This window comes from Numenius arquata, chromosome 6 (genome assembly GCF_964106895.1).
Source record: "Numenius arquata chromosome 6, bNumArq3.hap1.1, whole genome shotgun sequence".
Classification (NCBI taxonomy): Eukaryota; Metazoa; Chordata; class Aves; order Charadriiformes; family Scolopacidae; genus Numenius; species Numenius arquata.
Window position 1 is genome coordinate 48,954,453 of NC_133581.1, and position 21,970 is coordinate 48,976,422.

The 21,970-nt window shown below is 34.2% G+C and overlaps 1 protein-coding gene across 1 annotated transcript in view; it reads right to left on the bottom strand.

Moving 5' to 3' along the window:
• Positions 1-21,970, bottom strand: part of RYR3 (ryanodine receptor 3) — a 219,232-nt gene that overhangs the window by 154,010 nt on the left and 43,252 nt on the right. The window contains exons 2-10 of the mRNA XM_074149970.1: positions 21,175-21,294; positions 16,430-16,537; positions 13,728-13,802; positions 12,614-12,692; positions 9,916-10,028; positions 9,357-9,456; positions 5,961-6,054; positions 4,845-4,919; positions 3,723-3,879 (exon numbers count right to left, since the gene is read on the bottom strand). Coding sequence (XP_074006071.1) covers positions 3,723-3,879; positions 4,845-4,919; positions 5,961-6,054; positions 9,357-9,456; positions 9,916-10,028; positions 12,614-12,692; positions 13,728-13,802; positions 16,430-16,537; positions 21,175-21,294 — 921 coding nt within the window. The remainder of the gene's footprint in view (positions 1-3,722; positions 3,880-4,844; positions 4,920-5,960; positions 6,055-9,356; positions 9,457-9,915; positions 10,029-12,613; positions 12,693-13,727; positions 13,803-16,429; positions 16,538-21,174; positions 21,295-21,970) is intronic.

The window sequence follows — 21,970 nt, forward strand, 5'->3', positions numbered from 1 at the left end:
TTGCATTAAAAGTACTGCCAATAGGCTACCCCAGTTTCACAAATGAAAAAAGACAGAAGGTCTAAAAATGTAAGAGCAGAAGACTGATACATCGAGCTTACCTATCTCACTAGTGGGCTTGCTGTACTCTGTACACTTTGCTGTATACATTTCTACACCCCAGTAGGCAAGACAAAAAACCCCGTGATTTTAATTTCACCTTCTACTTTCTCCCCCCATATAAAATAAGTAGGAAAAAAGCTTAATACTGCATTTGAAATGCAGTGCTTACTGGGAAATTACAATTGTAAAATATGAACTTACAAATAAATACTTAAACTTTTAGAGACAATGACTCTGTAATGCCTATCATCTTATTCCAAAAACAAATTAAACTTTATGATTACTACTAAACTATTACGACATCCTAATGCCATGTTGAGCCCCTAAGATAGCTACATGCTGGCAGTAATATTAAAATGATATCAAATCCTTCTGCATGAGTCATCTGTGACTTTTGAATGTGTCAGAATGTTACTTACTCAAACTACACCAATAACTTCTTCATTGTCAATTGTATATACCATCATGAAAATAAAATATGAAATCTCAAATATTAATTCTGGGCTACAACAATTTTTAAATAAAGAAGTATTTATAAATATGCTCTTGTTCTTCACTGTGTTTATTCTCAAAGAAATTTATAAGCAGAATCAAGGCTCTGCTCAGCAGAGTATACTGAGCCAAGTACTGTCCTGGAATGAGAACATCCCATTTCAAAACAGGATTCCATCTGCTGTAGGGAAACTGCTGTCTCTGTGGTCACAAGGCATTACAGAACTGTTGCCCTAAAATATAAAGACTGACATTTTAAAACTTTGTCAAAAGTAAGGTCCATATGAAACCCAACAAAAGGCATAATTGGGGCGGGGGGGGGAGAGGAGGAGAGGGAGTTCGACAATTTCTGATGCTCATAAGCTTAGTTTGCAGTAATTTGCAGTAAATAGACATATATTGCATATGCTGTTTTCATTGAAATCAGCACTGTAATGTTCCTTAGCATGTGCTTTCACTTTTTTAAAAGCTCCCTTCTATCCTTATTTATGTAAGGACATATTAAGGAAAATTATAATTTGAATTTTATAATTTAAAATATCTGTTTCAATTTCCACTGTTACCCAGCAAAAGGAAACAAGACAGTGAAAGTAAATAAATTATGAATGCAATCACAGGTTTTGGAAAGCAAGGAACACACAAGACTGCTGAAGCAGTATGTAACACTACTGAGGATGAAGGGGCGATTTTTCAATGAGAGGTTCTCTATAACAACTGTTGGAAAAATAAGACTGTAAGTCATGTGTTACAGGCTCCTGGGAAGCCTTGGGGATTTGGTGTACTCCACATAGCTTTGCTTACTGGCAAAGATAATATCTTTTTTCCACAAAACCTCTTTTGCTGGCTTCCAAACTGGAAAGAATACCTCAATGGAGAAATGGTTTATTTCCTTTTGGATATGCCACAGCAATGTATACCCTGAGCAATCTGGTCTGAATTCAGTGTTGACCCCACCCAGAGCAGAAGGCTGGACTAGATGACTTCCCAAGGTCCTTTCCAACCACAATTATTCTATGATTCTAAAAGGACAGGAATTCTATAAACCACCAGGTATTCCAGCATGCTATTTTTAAGGATCTTTACACAGCTGGATAGGAAGGTATTAGACAGTTATCTTGGAATTTCCCTTAATTCATGCAATATTAAGGTCCAGGCAAGTGAAAATACTTCTTCATCGAAAAAAAAAAAAAAGAACAAGAGAAAACAAAGGTTTACAAATACTTATGTGCAGAAATTAAGATAATCACACTTGCATATAGCTAGTCGTAACTATTAGTTCTACAGTTCTTTTTCCCCTCAATCTGTATGCAATCAGTACCTGGCTTTGAGTCCTTTCCTTCTTACAGTCCAGATTAATCTTTGGGGTTTATTAGTTTCCAAAACCTCACCTTTCTTTCTTCAGGAAGAGTTATCACTGCTTGTTCCCCTCACCTTTGGAAACACTAATATCTCTACCCATGGGCCAGTGCAGCTCTCACCTGCCCAGACAATAAACAGCTATTTTTATTCTGAGCACAGGCAAAAGCAAATTTATAACCTATTGTGAGATAAAAATATTCTCTTCTATACAGGACAGCAAAAATCCTAGGATGATGAGATACTAAACTTGTAGTTCATATAAAAATGTACATTATCAACCATACTAGGTACAAACACAGTAGAAGGGATGAATGCATTAAACAGTCATTATTGACTTCTGCATAATTAGTTACTACTGTAGTTCATGTTAGTAACTTTGGGGATTGTTAATATGCCTTTGAGATACACCTCATCAAAAAAAGTAAGAAAAAAGGGAATGTTTATTCAATGTAACAGAAATTGTTTATTTTATGAGTATGCATACATAAACATAAAATTTATATACTTAACATTTACAAATTTATATGGGTAGATTAAAATCTTAAGAAATTGCAGGACAGCCAGGGTCCAATTAGACAGACAGTAGGTTATAGGAATTTGAACACAATGCTAAACAAGTAACTGTGGCGTTCCTGGCATACTCATCATCCTTACCAGGGTGCCATGATTTGCCAAACAAGAAAAAATTACAGCTGTAATAAATTCCCCTGCACACCATCATACGTACAATCTATACTGCAAAGCCTTTACACTGAAGAAAGAACCAAAAACTATTTGGTGAGCATCTAGCAATATAAAGAAATTTCCTGACAGGTTTTCAATTATTTTTATTGGTTAAAATGAAAATTCTCAGCGTATTGTATGCAGTCACACTAATAAAATGAACATCGTTATTTTAAACATATTAAAAAGAATTATTTGCTTTATTATACTAACAGAAGTCTAGCATCTGTCAAGACCCTTAATGCTAGATTTTCTCTAGTATATATCTAACTTTAAAGATTCTTTTTCACTGCCCTTCAGAGACCATACAGCATTTGGAATTACATGGAACAGTTAACTTCTCATACTTAAGAAAAACTCTGTTGTAGCAGCTATGGCACTATTTATAAGTAAGAACATGAAAGGATGTAAAAAATTTTCATCATCTTTTGTGTAAAAACCTTTCACTTTCTGGAAAAAAAGTTATTAATTTCGCCTACCTCCATAATTATTCTTCATTCTCTCTCACTTGTACTGTTTTTCTCAGCTGGAAATGATGAAAAAGCTAGTAACATGCAATTAGCAGCTCACTAAAGAGCACAGTTTGAAAACATGTGGTTTAGAAATCACTGACTACATTTTCCTTGCAATTCACCTATCAATACATTGCACAAAGAATTTTGTCCAACTGAACTGAATTCAATTATGACATATAGAGCTCGAGTGAGTAACATTCGAATGAGACTCTTTCTAATGAAAATGATTCTATAATGATTAAAGCATTCCTATTAAACCACTGTATCTTGTTTTGTATTAGTTCTCAATCTTGTTTTTTTTAATATGTTGACAGTTCAGTTTACTCTAAAATTTATTCATCATCCCTATTTTTCCTCAAGGAAACCTATGTTACTCTCAACTCAGGTTGTTTACCTTCATATTTAAAAGCATAATCCATGTCAATTACTTCAATTTAGAAATTACAAATAATTTATAAAGTCCTTGAACCAACTCAGATCTAGTATTTGATTGCTCCACATTTCAGACAAATTTGCATCAATGTTATTTACCTTTGATGCTCTAAAACAAAATGCAGTGGATGTTGTGTCGGACTTTTCTCTATCTAACATTGCAAGTCCTTCATCTTCATTCAGAGCCAAGTACTTTCCTGTTGTGATATGTCGAAGACGAAAAGGCTGTCCCCATCTGATGTTACTTCCACTCCAGCTAAACATATGAGACATCAAAAAATAATTTATGAAGAAAGCAAAAGTAATATTTCTATTTTGGGTTTCAAAGGACATTCAGAAAAGTAAATATGCTATATATATTCCTTTTTGCTTTTAATTTCAATATTTCCATTAAAACAGATGTAGAACTGTTAATGCATTTGCAAAGGGAACCTTGGAAAGGAGTACAGCTTTAATTTTCTTGTTTCTATACCCTCTCTCTGTTTTATTAGGGTGTTACATGCAGTGTCCATAAAAAAATCCTACATGTTTCTGAAAAATACTGAAGTGTAAGCTAACTACTGTATTTCAGTTGACTGCCTAAATGAATGAATTAAACCTAAGTGAGGACTCAACATTTCAAAGAACTATCCTACATCTCTGTTAGTTATGAGGATATGTCATTTGCAATCACAAAAACATCAAGAATAAAACAAACATACAGTTCAGGAGGCCATCAAAGTAAAAACATGTATATCCTTATGGTATCTATTGAAATCTCACCTGCAACAAGTTAACAGATAACTAATCACCAAGGGAGACAGAGTCTAAAAAAAAAAAATAATTAAAAAAACCCCAACCCACCCATGAAGTATGTTACTGTTCTGATTTCCACCCCTTCAAGCTTCTAAAATTTCAAGTGAGAACTAGGAAAGCACTTTACTTTTGGACAGAAGCAATGTCTCAAGCAGATGTATTTCACAGGCAACACTGCTTTTGATATATGGGACACAGAAAAAAAAAAGATAAAATAAATCTTAAAATACTCACAGCCCCCATATGATTATATCATACATAGTATATCATGGTAGGTTACTTTTCATTATTGACAATGAACATACTAACATATACATATAGCAGGACAAATATATTACTCATGTTCTGCCTTACGGGTCTGTAAGAATCGAATTGCTGTTAACATAACAAGTGTTACTAACAAAAACGTTCTAAAAATATCAGTACCTTATTCGAAGGGGTTCTACTCTCCACAAAGACCTTGCTCGAATGCCAGCTCCTCCAGTTTCATAAAGTACTTTCCTACAGAAAACATTCAGAAGATCATCCTCTTGTGCTTATTTGTGCTACACAGTATTTATAACTTACTCCACTGTAAACTGCATAGGACTCACTTCTCCCCAGCTAAACAGGTGGAGTTGAATGAACAGGAAATTCTTACTTATCAGTGAGAGCGTGATACACAATCTGAATGCCCCAGGTAAGTCAGGCTATTTCCATTAAGCTATTCTCTCTCAAAAGTTGATGAAATACTTTGCCTTCAAGTTGTCAGAGAAAATATTGCTGTTATTTCATCAGTCATAAAAATACATAATTCTTAGAGTTCCCAAGAGATTAATCTAACTTACTAATGCTCTTAAATACATATAAACACAATGTTAAAAAAAGTATACACATTTGCATACATTAATGATTATCTGTATGAATACATCAGAGACTTCATTCCCAGAATTATTTCTAACTTTCTTACTAAAAGACAAAAATGGTGGTGAAAAAAACAAAAAATTTTGTATTATAGTCCTTACAAAACAGATAATAAAGATAAAATTATATACTAGTTTTAGGAAATTCAGAGAAATAAAAACTAGGAAATAAGAGATTCCGCCTTTAATATAATCTAGTTTTCTTGAATTACTGGCTGGGGGCTAATGACATATTTTAGTGCTAGAACTAACATTCTCAATAATCAAATAAAAACTATGGTGGATTAGTCCTGTTCACAGGAATATATGCAAGACAGTTTTTCATCTTTCAGTAATCATTCATGTCTTGTCATCTCAGCACCAGAATTTGTATAACCTTTCTCATAGATAACGCATAAAGGAAATACAATGGATAGTAGGAAAGTCTAGACCTGAAACTCGGGTTACTTTTTTTTTTTTAAATAATAATTTTTAATAATACTTTTTAAAATAATAATTGTCTTTGTTACATTCTGCCACTGCCTAATTAGAGATTGCTGTAAAGAGTGTTTAACTTACCTAACCTCAAATTCAATTGACAATCAAAAATCTATTTATTTTTTGAGAGAAGGAAATGTATAAAAGATGCATCACCACTTACTTGTGCTGTGAATCATTCTGATCTGTAGATGGAATTGTCAAACACTCATCATGGCCATGGAAAAAACGTACTACATGCCCACCAAGAAGATATCCTATAGAAGCAGCAAATTTACTCATTAGCTTAAACATTGACAATATGAGACTAACACCCTCAAAAAAATCTAAAAATTCAAAAGACCTATGTGAAATCTGCTTTCCAAATTTTCACTCATAACTGAAATTAAACAAGAAGAACAAATTTAGTATGACAACATTTTTTTAGGATCTTTTTCAGTTAAAAATATTTCTTCTAAAAATGAAAATAAAAAAAGCAATCTCTAACATTTAAAAATAAAATTAGGATTCTGGGACAGAAAAGGAAAATAAGAACTACAACAATTACCGTTTTGAAAATTGAATGCTTTAGGTAGAAGCAAAAAATCAAATATATAATACCACATTTTCCTCCCCCTTAATATAATTTAAATGTTCTCAATATGACATAATTTGGTGAGTTCATCGTTTTGTTCTGACATTTATAATTTGTGTCAAAATCAAAACTGCACAGCAGCAGGAGACAGAGGACAGAAAAACACTTAGCAGTTCTGAAGATTGAGTTTAATGGAAGCTAACTTTCCAACCCATTTAACACAAAGACTATAGGTCAAAACCAAGCACTTTGCCTCAGAGAAAAAAAAAGAAAAGAAAAAAAATGGTGTAGGAGGAGAATGATTCATCAGACCCTCAATCCAAACTGTTCTGACCTTCTAAGTGAAATTAATGCTTTTAAAAGAACAAACTCACAAAAAGGAGGAAGGGTAGAAGGAAACTTTCATATTGTGCAACCTATTCAATATAAATTTGTAAATTAGGAAAACAGTAACTGGCAATTATCCTGTTGCCAATTAATACAAAGGTCAAAGCAAAAAAGAAAGTGAAAAAAACATACTTTCCTGATATTTATATTCCATCAAAAGTACTTCAAACATCACAAAAAGTATGTTCTTCAGTCCAATTGTAGACTAATGAAATCCCACTTTCTCAATCTGTCCATTCAACTTGAGCTAGGCTGCTACGTCTTTTGACGTATAATCATCCCTCATGTAAACCGTTCTGAGAAGTGTATATGCAGCTAAACCTAAGCCTAAGTAGTTGGGAAATAACTGACCCACAGAAAACCTACTTCTCTTCTTACCCCACCCTATCCTTTTGGTGTTTTGGTTTGGTTTTTTTTTGATTATGCAATTTTGGATTATATGTCCAATCCTGAGCTACACAGGACGAAGGTTCCAAGTAAAGCAAAAGGCCACTAAGACGATTAAGAGACTGGTGCATCTCACACATGAGGGAAGGCTGAGAGAACTGAGACTGTTTGACCTAGAGAAGAGAACGCACTTGGGGGATCTCATCAATGTACAGAGGATGGAGTCAGTGTCTCTTCAGTGGTGCCCAGTGATAGGACCAGAGGCAGTAGGCACACACTGAAACACTGGAGGTGCCATCTGAACATCAGGAAACACTTTCTCACTGTGAGGGTGCCTGAGCACTGGCACAGGTTGCCCAGAGAGGTTGTGGAGTCTCCATCCTTGGAGCTGTTCAAAAGCTGTCTAGACATAGTCCTGGGCAGCCTGTTCTAAGTGTCCCTGCTTGAGCAAGGGGATTGGACCAGGTCCCTTCCAACCTCAACCACTCTGCAACTCTGTAAGCTTTTAGGAAATTCAGCTACCAAATCCCTGATGTTACAGAAATCTAAAATATACCACTGATCTTCCATGATCTCTCTGGTAGCTCATTCTAGAATCATAGAATCGTCTAGGTTGGAAGGGACCTTTAAGATCAGTGAGTCCAACCATTAACCTAACACTGCCAAATCCACCACTAAACCATGTCCCTAAGCACCTCGTCTACCCATCTTTTAAATACCTCCAAGGATAGTGATTCAACCACTTCCTTGGGCAGCCTGTTCCAATGTTTGATAACTCCTTCCGTGAAGAAATTTTTCCTAATATCCACCCTAAACCTAAACCCTGGCCCAACTTGAGGCCACTTCCTCTTGTCCAAATTTTACTACAGGGTGGCTTTTCTGTTTGTTTGGTTTTGTTTTACCTGTGAAACCTGAGAACACAGGGACTTTTCCATAGTTAAGCTCTATTCTGCTTATGACCCATGATAGCAGGCGACCAGACAGACATTTATAAATATACGGCTCCAGCATAATACACTTCTTGCAACAGAAAGCAATCAGAAAGTATTACAAGGAAAATCCATAACCCGTATGCTCATAAAATGAAAGCCTACAAACACTTCAAGGCAAGTTTCTTATGTGCCAGTACACAGAAACACTGTAGGATGCTGATTTAAACCACTTAGGGTTAGAAGAACCCGACCACAGTTCAGATAAGCCTAGTGACTGTTAGTCTTTAGCACTTGGGTAGTCTACTTCTATCAAGACATAGTATAGCTGATCCCAGGGAAATGCAATGTCTCTTTCAGGTCCCTTATAGCTCCATTTTTCCTATGATCCTGTGTATTATTAGATCATAATAGTGATTAGTTTTAGGGCCTTTAGGGCCAAGTGACACAAAATGATCCTGATTTAAAGACATTTACCAATGATGAATGTGGAGGGCTGATACTTCAGAGAACACCAGAGGTAAATTACAATGTTTGCTATGACAGTGTTAATGACAGAGCATGGCCTTGAAATGAGGAGCAATATTGAATGCATGAGCCTTTTATTACAGAATAAGACGTTTCTCACACAAAATAAGGTGATGCTTCTCAAACATGGTTGCAAAGTGCAGTCAAGTACCTAGAAAGAAATCCTGACCCTGTGGTGCAGGATTTAAGGCTGATTAAGAGGATCCGTTTAGAGAGCTCATTTTCATTGACAATTACAGAGAGACAATACAGAAGCACGGCTGTAACATACAGAACAAATATCCTTAAAAAACACAAGTAAGAGACTGAAACAGGAACTATGAGAAACCTGCTTTCCATTTGCATGTACCTTTATCTCCCTTCTGTTATGTCTGTTACAGGGTGATTGAAAATCCTACACAAAATCCAAGTTTACTAGTTCTAGTTATTCTGCAGCTCCTACTCCCCAAAACTAAACTGAAGAGAAACTCATCTGTTGTGCTCTCAGTCTTCATTTCTCGTGCAGCTTTTTATGCTTTGCTATTCTAAATTCACAGCACTTATTTAGGTTTTTTTTCAGTTAATCCAACTGATGTATTTGTATTTCCCTGTTTTCCTTTCCATTATTCTTCTCTCCTATGCCGATTTTCTTTATTTTCATTAAGCTCTTTGGTTTGATGTTCTGAGGGTGGGTTTTTTTCATTTTCACTCTTTATGAAAAGCAATGCAGTGTCATCTAAAGCATATACATTTCTAAATAAACAAAATGACAAACCTTCTGAAATATTGCTTCCTGAGCATGTAGGATGTACATTCCATAGCGTCTGCATAAAGGAGGCATCCACCTGAATACTTCCATTTGACATGGAGAGATGCTGAAATAAGAAAACAGTAACAGGAAACAGTGAAATTTATGCCCTTAAAAATATTTAGTATATTAATTTCTCAACAAAGTAGAAACATATAATAAAGTAAATATACAAATATTCTTTGAAGATCAGTAGTCACTCGCTTTTAAAATGAACTCTTCTAAATCTAATCAGCAGACACCAGCTGCAGCTTAGAAATATTCCACAGTTACAGAAATAAAAACTTTCCAAGATGGAGAATGCTGAAGTACACCTTGGGATAAAGGCATAGAAACAGTTTTGTTCTAGGCAAAAGCGGAGGGGGACCTTTCCCTGAGAAAAAGAAGTGCATTGCAGCCAGGCATTATTTCCTAGATTAGAAATTCATAAGAATTCATTCATAAGAATCCCAATCATTCTCCCCAGCTCCTCACAGCACTTTGTATTTTCCCATCATGTCTCTACTTGCTAAACAAACCAACCTACCAGATATCTTTCAGAAGACACACTGACCAGGATAAGATCATCACCTATTCGAACTTTTTCTCCTTCTGACCTTTGTTTAGAAGCAGGGTGTATTGTCCACCAGCATGCCTCACCTAAAGAACAGAGATACTCATCAAGGTTATACAAAACAGACAACTCCCAAGAAATTTAAGGATATCTTTATACATCATTGAAATAACGTAATAAAGAATTATGTCTTGTAAGACATTCACCTTATAAAACCACTTCATTATTCTTCAGTCCATTCAATCCATTTGAATTTTTTCCTTTTTCCCTGAAACTTTTTGTAAAACAATCTTTGTCATCACTGATGTTAATACTTCCCTTTTCATGTTGTTTTTTTGTTTGTTTTTTTTTAAAGCAACTAGCCACTTACAAAACACTGCTCAGAACTGCCCTCCCTTCAAGGCTGTCACTGCCAGTAAATTGCTGACACCTACCTCAGTCTTAATTATCACGTTTTATGTCTTCTTTTGCTTATGTTCATATTTAAATCACAATCTTCTGTATCATTTCCACTCTAAGCTTCACTTATGTTATAGAATACAGAATTTTGAAGCAAATACTCCATAACTTTACAATATTGCTACGCTAAAAATATCAGTTCTGGGAGCAGTTCATTAGCACTACAGACCATATGACTATAGGACAGACAAACCTACAAGTGACAGACACAGGACATTTTCTACACATTAAATATAAGATTCCAGATTACTTTACATACACACACCCCCACCCCATGATTCTGGGAAGATTATCTAACTCATTCCACAATTTCACAGGGTTTAAGTAAGACCCTGCAGAAAACTAGTTGAATACAGCTTTCTCACTGGGCAATGCTAAGTGGGAGAAAATTAACCAAAGGCAAAATTGGTAGCGTAAGACAAAGCACAAAAATCTGTTTGATCAACTAAGAAATTTCCTGTAACACCACCTTTAAATAAAATTTTAAGGTTATGAAACTAATTATAAAGAAGAGAATAAATAAAAGTTACATCCCTAAAAGTAAAAGTGATAAATCTTTAAAAGAGAGTAATTTTAAATATCCAGTGACTTTTCAGTCAATACCTCCTAGGTGAAGAATACTTCCTGCAGCTGAAATTGATTCACTAGGGCAAGGGGAAGTGATATTATGGTGTTCAGTTTATGAGGTTTACAAGCGTACAGTAATTATCAAAACCCTCTGTGCAGAAACACAACTAAGTATTCCTTTTATGTGTATCCCTTTTTAAAAAGTATCTTAAAAGTATTCCTTTTTATATCTTGCCTATGTGTACAAACGTCTTTTCATGTACGTACAGTTAAGCAAATACCAATATGAGACAACTACAGATAATCATTACAAAACCTCATGGGCACAAGCAGACATATGCACAATAACTCTGAAAAAAACTATAAAATTATAAAGACAGATTTCACTGAAACTATTTTCAGAGAGATGAAACATTCCTTTTATCATCATGTCTAAAGGAAATGGTCCCCATCTAAGACAGCAACCACAGATATAATCAAGTAACAGGCTGCTAATATCTGTCTGAGACCGTCTTCTGTACGGTTACAAACAATTGAAAGACAAACTTCACTCATTCAAACCAGAAAGTCATGTAGATAATCAGAGTCACCTGAAAAGGCAGTTTGAAAGATCCTGGTCCACAAACGTTTTAACACCTACACTGGCAGTACCTCTCCATCATCAAATACTCCATTTTTATTTTAATTTATTTTCAAAATAATGAAAAAACAATAAAAAGCACAGATTTATATGAATATAACTAACATTTCCTTATTTGAAGCTTCATATTAATGAGGTGTGTATACAGATACTTAGATTTTCCCTTCAAGGTATATGACTGGACCCCCGGGTCAGAAAGACCGGGGTCACCTGTTACTTTCTGCTGAGTACTCATCACTTCCAGTAACCATTAACACTACATATACAGCAGCACGCAAACCTATTTGTGGCTCTTTGTGGCTGTGTTACTTTTAAATTAATTTAACATAACTCCCAGTGACATCTCATAATTTATATGTGATTTCATGGAAGTGCCTTTTTTTTTTTTTTTTAAACTATATTTCTGTCAGCAGCACTGTTACTGGCAGTACTCCCGGAAATCTATTAATTAGATTTTAAAGCTTTCTCATCATTTCTTGTTTGTGTTGTATCTCTTCCACTCTGTTCCATTATTATTTTGCTCCATTTTATGCTATTGTTTTTCTTCAGCTCTTTTAGCAATGTGCTCATTACTTTTTTTTTCCTGTTTTCCTGCATTACAAGTTAGATACTTCTTTTGTTGCATAATTACAATGTATACTCTGAATGCAGTAATATATGGCTTTTCTGTACTCTAATTCTATTGCAAGTGCTAAACCATACAAATATAAAACAAAAGCATCAGATTTGTTTTATTCAATGGAAATTTTTTTCTTTGACCACTATCACCAGCATTATTGCAGTTGTGGTAACTCAGTTTAATTACAAGGCACTCTAATATTCTTATGTAAAGTCAGTTAATTTACTGAAAATCATCAGTATTGACAGTCATCATTTACTTTCAGTCATCTTATTTCTAATGAACACATAAACACGACATTCATAAGCTTAGAGTGCCATTAATCTCAATGCCTCTTCTTTTTAGAAATGCGTGACACGCTTTCCTTCAAAAATAATTTGTCATACCTGCTGCATTTTCTCGTAGTCCCACATCAAATGCAAGTTTATCCGTCTGGGATCTTGATGATGTTAAACATGTCAAATACTGCAAAACAGTGAAGTTATTGAAAACAAAAATCCAACAGTATCCATTAAACACACATGCCAATTTAATACATACACATTATTTCATCTTATTATCAGCTTGTGCTTAATTTTTAAAATTAATTTTAATTAATTTAATTTTAAGCTTGTGCCTAATTTTTTAAATCAGTTACGCGTGATGTTCTTTGTATACAAGCTCCTCCTGACTTCAAAACATCAAAAGCCTTTTCCACTTCAGCACCTATTTCTCTGTGCAATTTAGCTCCTACCTTCCAGAGTTTCACACAGTTCATCAGATAGGAACAGGCAAACAACTTATTACAGAGCTACTGAAATAAGTTTGCTTCATGAAAACAGCAAATGTATCAAAAGGCAGTAATCATACTTGCAACTCTGTTGCAATATCAAGGCAACTACAATTTGTATGGTGCATAAACATAAGTAACAAAGTTTAAAGACTAATGTAGAGTCTTCAAGTATGGAAAAAGGAGGGAAGATTTTTCTTGACTTCTCATTTCTTCCACATCCTCTTAGGCATACTTGCATGGGCCCTGATAAGTTAAAGATCCAGAGGAGATAAAATTTTCCAGTTGTAGAAGTAGTGAAACAAAATTTATACAAGGTAGCCTGAAGATAGCAAGTTTGTGGGCATAGTCTCTGGGAACTATGGAATATTAAAAGGAACACCTTATCTTATAAAATATGATGGAAAAAATAACACGTAACAAATTAATTTGCAATAACAACAATTTGCTCATGGAATTATCATTTAAAATAAACCTTAAAGACAAAGAAATAATGCATGGCTGAGTTTTTCAGTTACATTTCTGAGTGAAATGGATTGAAAAATCTTAATTTATAATATTAAGAACACTTCCATTGCGCTGAGACACTACAAGCTATTGAGATTTTTTATCTAGTGCAGAAGAGAACTTAGAAAGATCAGCGTTCCAAGTTTATATATTTTTTTATTTTGATATAAAGACCATTTATTTGAGTTTCATGTTACTCATTCTGTGCCTACTCTTCCACTTACCATTTCACTAAATGAATGTCGAAGTAGTATAGCATGGCCATACAGCAGCGTTCTGTGACCACCGCCTTGAGCTGCCTACAGAACATGAAAGAGAAGGTCAGATCTCCACTGCACTGCATGGACTATGATCAGAACTATGTAACAACATGAAGAGCTACTACAGTTCAAGTAAAAAGTGCAAATATTCAAGCAAATTATGAAATGTATATGCTGGGAAAAAATCATAATAATGAAGTAGCTACAGCAATAGCCAAATATCTGCCAAGGGAACAAATGTTGTTCTTGGACAAGACTCTTATTGTGACCTGATTTTTATTATAATTAAGAAAAACACGGCATTCTCAAAAAAATGTTTTAAATTAAATAAGTTACTACTTACCTTTCTTATAAACTTTGCAGAGGCATTAAAAAAAAAATAATAAAATAAGTATATATAAACATACACAAACTGAAAGGTGAAAGGTGAAAGAGGAAAAATGCATGTATTGCCCAGGATAGTTTAATCACATACTAAGGATATCTACTTCCTAGGACTAATGTTACCAGCATTTACTGGATTCATTAAATTAACTGCAACCATAATTTCAACCAAGCACAGTTATTAATTTTTAATATGGAAATTTCTGACAAGATCAGGGAGAGGCACAACTGGATTTTCCACATGCTTCCTTTAGAGAATTTAACACACAATTTTTGAGCTCCTTTTGGTGACCAGAAAAAAATAAATTCCAAGGGAAGAATCTTAACAAGAAAGTTATCTCTGGAACAACAGACAACAAGCTTTATAGGTTTTCAAGTCTGCCTCTCTCAGCCTTTTTCTGCATCTACCATCTTATTTCCTAGTTATTTATAAATAACAAGCCTATTTAAACTTAAATAAATGATATGATCAAGAAATTAAACTCTTGATTTATTGTGGTGCTGTCCACTGAAACTAAGAAAAAAATTTTTTCTGATCGTCAATCCCAAATTGTATGGAACACTTTTGTAGGAAAGTGATCTCCAAATTTTGCAGAATTATCGATATCATGATTAATGTTAAAATTGATTATACTATGGTGGGCAACATTATACTTAATTTTTTTCTCTCAGTCTAGATCATAACATTTGCAACTGGTAAGTCTTGAAGAATAATAAAAGGTCTAACATCCAGATAACAAGTTAGAAAGTGCTGATTCAAGAATACCTAACTTCTCGTGTAATTGCTTGAAACTCTTCTCACACGTACACAGATTTTTTTCCATTTAAAAGAACATTTACTTTGTTGTCTTCTTTTTACAGGTATGTTTAAGCAATCATTAAATACGAAAGATGATTCCCCAAAATGTAACTTTAGAACAGGGATCATCTCTAGTACATTACATATTGCTAGAAAGGACTGCTTTTAGGGTCAGTTCTTTTCCTTGGATTCACGTGGAAGGGACCAAGATAGTTCCAGGAACTCAAATAACAGTTATACATGTGTAGGCAAATGATTTTGCACTCTATGAACAATACATTAGTTAAATTACCAATTAGGTCAATAGGTTTACAAGCTATGTACAACTTGCGTTCTACAGAACCCCAATTTAGAAGACATCAAGCTGAGGAAACTATTACATTCTGTAGCTTGACATATAGAATACTTAATACTAATTCAAAGGATTAAAAATGAAATGGTATTTGTCCCAACAGAAGGAATAAAAATCTGAAATCAATTCAGCAGAGGTCTTTTATTACAACTGCAATAAAATAAAAATCCTACTTCTATTTTTCTAGCTAATAAAGAAGACATTAACAAATAGAGATTTGTGACATGGTTATGCAGGAACTTAATGCTGTTAACAGATAGTCTTCTGTAATTTTATGTAGTAAAATTTATTGAGAAATTTCTCAGAATTATATGAATACTATGTATAATCTCTTTCACAAAATGATTCATATAATTATGTAAAATTTCTCAGTACAGCCAGCAGCAAAATAAAAAAAAACAACAAACCATAATGATTTTTGGACTGACACAGAAAATGTGTTAGATATTGGAAAAAATTGGAGACAAATATAACATAGTTATCGCTGGTCAGAGAACATAGTATACTTTTAGATATCATTAGAAAGGGCTGATCAGAAACAATACATAAAAAACATCAAGGGCTCCTTCAAAACATGTCGCCCATACAAAATGTTTTCAATAATATATCCTGCAGGAACTTATCACTGCTTGAGGAAGAAAACCAGAAAAACATCAGGTAACAGTGTGTACGTATGTAATACTTCTTTTATAAATTACAACTTTTTTTTCTTTTTAATTGACAAGGAAAACCTTAACACAAAATCAAATGTAAATACAGACAGGTGGTCAGAAGAAAATTACATGTAGTCAGTCTGTAACAAATATACACATACTGAGAACAAGCAATAGAACACCTCATGCTATTTTTTTACTTAAAGCTTTTAGGTGAATCACTTGCAATTTTAAGGCTGATTCATTAAAAAAAGAAAAAAAGAGAGAAATCAGAACAACACATTTCAAAAGGCTAACTGCACCTGCTCCTCAATGCTAAAAAGAAATGAATATGATTAGAGTAGTGGAGCAATAATATCCCAGGAAAACTGTAGAATCTTCTGTGACAGGAGGCCCCTCTCCTAGAAAATCCTGGATCAAGAAGAGAAATTATATTCGTATTCAGAAATTTAAAATTCTTTTATGTCAATTTACTTACACCTTCACTAGCATTATCCCCTGTGCTGGCCAGCATTTCCTGAAGGGCTCTGACAGATAGGGACTGTTCAAGGACAAAATTACAGATGCAAAGGTCCGGAGGAACATACTGTAAAAATAAATTAAACAGTGTAAGAACAGATCAGCAGAGCACATGAAACAGGATAAAAAGTGTGTCTGAACACACATAAATTTTAATTTTAAAATCCATACTTAATGTTTACTCTTTTTAAAAAAAAAAAACCATGCTATTTCCCTGAATGAAAATAAAATAAATCCATTCTTCATAACTTGGTACTGCAGTAACTTTACTTTTCCTAGAGTTGCATTCCTCACAGTAAAACAAAACACCTTCAGGTTCAAAAGCAAAAAGTTTTTCTCTACATATTATTGCTCTCCTGTCTTTTAGAATTACACCACGAACACTGTGTTTTTTCTCTAACATCACTGACAAAACAGAAGAGAAGGTCTATGATCTTATTTGACATATGAGGTTGATGCTCTGAACATACATCTAGCTGTCACTACATGGCAAAGGTTCAGAATTTTATCATATAGTAATATGAACTATTTTAGGAAATCTTCTCAATTGTTGGATCAGTATGTCTGCTGGTCTTGAAACACAAAATACATTCACTTCAAGAACAGCAGATTTTTTTCTCAATTTATTGGCATTGAATGCGTCCAAGGAAAGATGTGTCCAAGAAAAAAAGTCTCAAGGTGAATCATCAACATATGTATAAAGACGACAGAGCCAGACGCTCTGCAGTGGCGTGCAGGGAAAGGACAAGAGGAAATTGACACAAATTGAAATACAGGAAATTCTACTTAAACATGAGGAAAAAAACCTTTTTTACTCTGAGCATGGTAAACACTAGGACAGGTTGCCCAGAGAGTTTGTGGAGTCTCCATCCTTGGAGATATTAGTGACTGGACACTGTCCTGAGCAATCTGCTCTGGCTGAACCTACTCTGAGCAAAGGGGTTGGACTTGAAGATCTCCACAGGTCCTTTCCAACCTCAGCAATTCAGTGTTCTGTGATTTATGATATAGATCATGGCTACGAATTAGCTTTAAAGTGGTTATATACTCCTTTTTCGTTTTTAAATCAGTGTGCCGGGAGGGAATAAAATTCCTGATATTGCTGAATTTTAAGGTGGTGAAAAGGGAAATGATACATTAAAGAGATTCCTAAACCTGCTGAAGTCTTTATAGCAAGCTAATCAAGCACAGTCTTGGAATTCCCACCCTTTGATCTCTACTATAGAATCTAATTATTTTTTTGTGTGTGTTTTCAAACACATTTTGGAAAAGACTTTTAGACCAAAGACTTGACATTGAAATTGCACACATTAGATATATTTATAATTTTTTACATATATTACTGACATAAAGTGAACTCTTGCATCTTTATTATGTGACTAAATAATTGCAAATAGTATACAGTTCATGATTTCATTGACTGCAACAGAGTTATGACTCATGTCTACATGGGATACTAAAAGAAACCAAGAATTTTGAATAAATAATTCTTCAAAGTCAATGAGAGTTTTTGGGAGTTCTTCCAGCACATCTCTGGGCACTCTTGTCCATACATATAGGAAGATAAAAAAATAAACTTGATATAGGAAACCTACACAAATTTGCAAAGTAAATCTGAAGAAACAATTGACAGCTCTACTCTGACAGCTGCTTTTTTTATAAGAAGATATTTATTCCTGTGAATACTTCCAAACAGTTCTTTCATGTAAAGTTACCAGCTTTGCATTAACACACTCATACCACTGAATATACCTCATTTTTCTGAATGAAGTGTGAAGATAAATAAAACTAGCTACTGAACAGGAAATGTTCAATAGATCTGCAAAAAAACTGAGTCTAAATATAACTCTATTTTCTCACAGAAATGAATCAAAGTCGAGGTCAAATTATTTTCATCTAAACTGATTTCTGGAGGAAGGGCAGAGAGCAGGCAAAGTATATCAATAGGTCAAAGCTGATAGGAGAGGTGACATGAAGAAACAACTCTGACAATTCTGTGATTCCGTGAAAAACACACAGCCAGGCAAGTACAAACCCTCAGTGGAGGGAGCACTGAGGTAAGTTTTATTCTGAAGTTTAAACTTGTTTCTCATCATTTTTATATCTCTTTTGTCAATCTATTGTTTCAATATGACAAAATTATTATTTATTACAAAAATAACAGCTATGCAGATAGCCGTAGGGCAGTTTTAACCATTTTATATATAATTGTGCTAAATTTATGCTGGGTTGCATAGGGGGAAATAGAGGCACATAAAATAACTAACAGGAAAACCCAGCTCCCACAATTACCCTCTGAATGCAATTCAGTCTTCTGGATTCCTCCAGGCACTACGATAACATTGGATTCCTTGCAGGCGATATGCTTACTAACCAAATCCTTGCCCACAGCTCCTGGTCTGTAGTACAAAAAACACTGGCATAAATTGGTACAGATTCCCGATTTACTTGGTTTACTTTTACATACTGTCATTCGGACAGAAATCTTACCTTAATTACTTATAATTCCCTTCAGGCATTTAAGTTTACTTGACAATACTGCTCCTAAAAGAGATGCTAGTATACTACAACTACTTTTGAGTTATATTTTTCTTTGGGATCAGTAGAAGTTAGCCTTGCTTCACTAAACTATCAGCTTTGAAATACATCATCTTTTAAAGTTATCACTTTAAAAACAAGGAAAACAGCAATGAAGTAATATAATTAGATCACATAGTTCAACAATTCTGCTATTTATTGATTAGTATTAAAAAATATAATTTTTCACTTCTAGTTAATTAGGTTTTTCCCTTTACATTTTAAATATCACACGTTATTTGGGCAAACATCTTCTGATAATTCAAAAAGGAGCCATATAGACAGGAGGAACATAATTTCATACTACTGAATTGATGCAAAAGTGCTTTTAAAAACTGCATTTAAAATCCAGTCACCATAGTATAAATTATTAGCAAACCAACACTGTAATAGTTTTATTTTTATAGAGGACAAGAATAGTTTCCCATTTTGTAAGCATATTTGCACACTCATTTAGTAGACCTTACACTGGCAGAATGGAAATGTACCTCTACTTTCTATTAACACACAAGACACTGCAGCTCTTCCTGTGTGTGGCATGACTATCAATTGCCAGTTACCCAATGTTTTTATCATCTGAAAAAACTGCATGTCTTAATTGACAAAAATACTCAACAGCACAGCAGTGAGAACAGAACTCTGTAGGATCTGATTAGAAGCACATCTATCCAATAACTATTTTTTAGTCCACTGGATGGGTGCCAGTTTGATTTCTCAGGCACCTTTTTGGTAAGCATCATCGCTAAGAGTTGTTAGTAAGAACTGTACTCTCTAATCATCTAGATCAACCTTCTACACTTCTATTTTTTCAAACAGATGTATTTACATGCCTCTTTCCAAAATTCTTCACTGTTCTCAGTTAAGACCAGCGGTTCAGAAAGAACCTGAGTAAGCTCTTCTAGAGCAGTTACATACAAGTTTTCTGAACCTCTTAATTTTAAACTTCAGAAGCTTCTGTAGTATTATCTGCTGCTAAGACACTTATGAAATGTAAAGCAGATCTATGGCACTCTACAGTAATGCATACCATGCCTCCTTTTCTTATAATAAGGTAAGCAACATACTGTCTTACATGGTCATTTTCAGTAATAAGTAAGACCTTGACAGTTGATCTGTTGATTAATAAAAAATTCCCAATCACTGTCAGATTTTAAGACAATAGTTACAAATGCATATGTGAAAACTAAACGCTTTTACTTAAGGATGTGAAAAGATTATTGGTGTTTTGTAAAGTATCTGACTGAACTCTTGGAATGCAAAGAAAAGCAAATTTAGAAGCAGTATATTTTTTCACCTTAGAGATAAACAAGGACCTCTCATACTGCATAAATAAACACTGTGGATGTAACATGTGGTCATAATACCTAGACTAAAAATAGGACCACATGGCAACATTTCAAGAGAAAAGATACAAAGACCCCACTATAAAAAAATCAGAAGGAGAAATAAATCAGGAAGAATAGAAAAGAAATAAAGACACAAAACAAAAAGAAAATGATGCAGAGAGGGATGAGGTTCTCCTCTGTTTGCCTTTATTCTTAACATTCTGCTCTAGTACAGGTCTAAAGTTTCATCTCTCCTTCCTCCTCTCAAGCTCCTCTTACTGCTCTATTTTCTATTATTTTTTTCTTCACTGCTCTCTAGCTTTTATTTTTCATTTGCCTCGTTACCTTTAAAACTTTTCAAATACCTAATAATTCTGCTCCCTGTACTCTAAACTTTCTGACTAATCAACACAGAAGCAACACTTAATGCCAGTAAGTAACAGGTGACAATGCCTCTGAAATTATCAGTCCCATATATCAAGATACTCGAACATACAGCAGTAACAGGAATAAGATTTTTAGTGAACTTAAATCTTAGTAACAGTCTGGAGACTTAATCTGGATATGAAGTATATCAGTTATAGGAATTATTTTAGATAGTTAAAGAATAGTGGCTTTTGCCTGATATTCTAAAGTACATTTAGAATCTCTAAGAAATCTCATGTTGCAGTCACAGAAAGAAAAGCATACAGAGGTGCATCTAGCATCACATTAAAGAAAACCTAATTAAATGTGCTCATGGATAATAAGTAGGTTAACATTCACTGATCAGTTACACCCGTGGAGAGTATCGACTTCTTACTTTAGCTTCTGATGTTGGTTCCAAAAAGCACAGGCGATTCCCAAGTCCCTCAGCTGCCAAGCAAAACTTCCTTTGTTCTTTGTGAATGCTGGCAACACACTGAAGTACTACTTCGTCATCCTGTCACAAAACAAGATATGAGAAAAAAAGTAAAGATTTGGAAGTTACATACACACTACATGCAAAGAAATCCTGGAACACGGAATCTGTTGAAAACAAACACATTATACTCCTATAATTGGTATCCTGTGCTTATCGAGAGATTCTTTTGATGTGTATGTAAACAGATGTTTATGTATAGATTTATATTCAAGACTATATCAAACTGACAAAGACTACATACTGTCTCTAGGGCTTTCATGAGTGTTGTATCCTTCTGTCGCTTTAGGAGGGGTTTGCTATGGTGCCACAAAAAATTGTGAGTACACTGTTACTCGGTTTAACTCAGTAAAACATGTTCAATGTTTGCAGTAAAAACATGTTACTGTGATTTTGCAAACAACAGTAACCTAAAAATAAACAAATTTATTTTGTTAGCACAGTAAGCCCTCGACACGAGTCTGAATACATGATCTTAGCTTTTAAGGTCTCATTTAATTTAGAAACCTCTGAGTACAAACAAAGATCCAAGAGGCATTTTTCAAGTGATGGTTCAAGTAATTCATAAGAACTTGCTCTTCAAAAGACATATTCCAAGACTAGGAAAATAATGGAAAAGTGACAGGAAACAGCCCTATTGGTCAGTTATCCTAGTTATTCTAAAAGCTCTTTTACAAATTGTTACATAATTCAATGC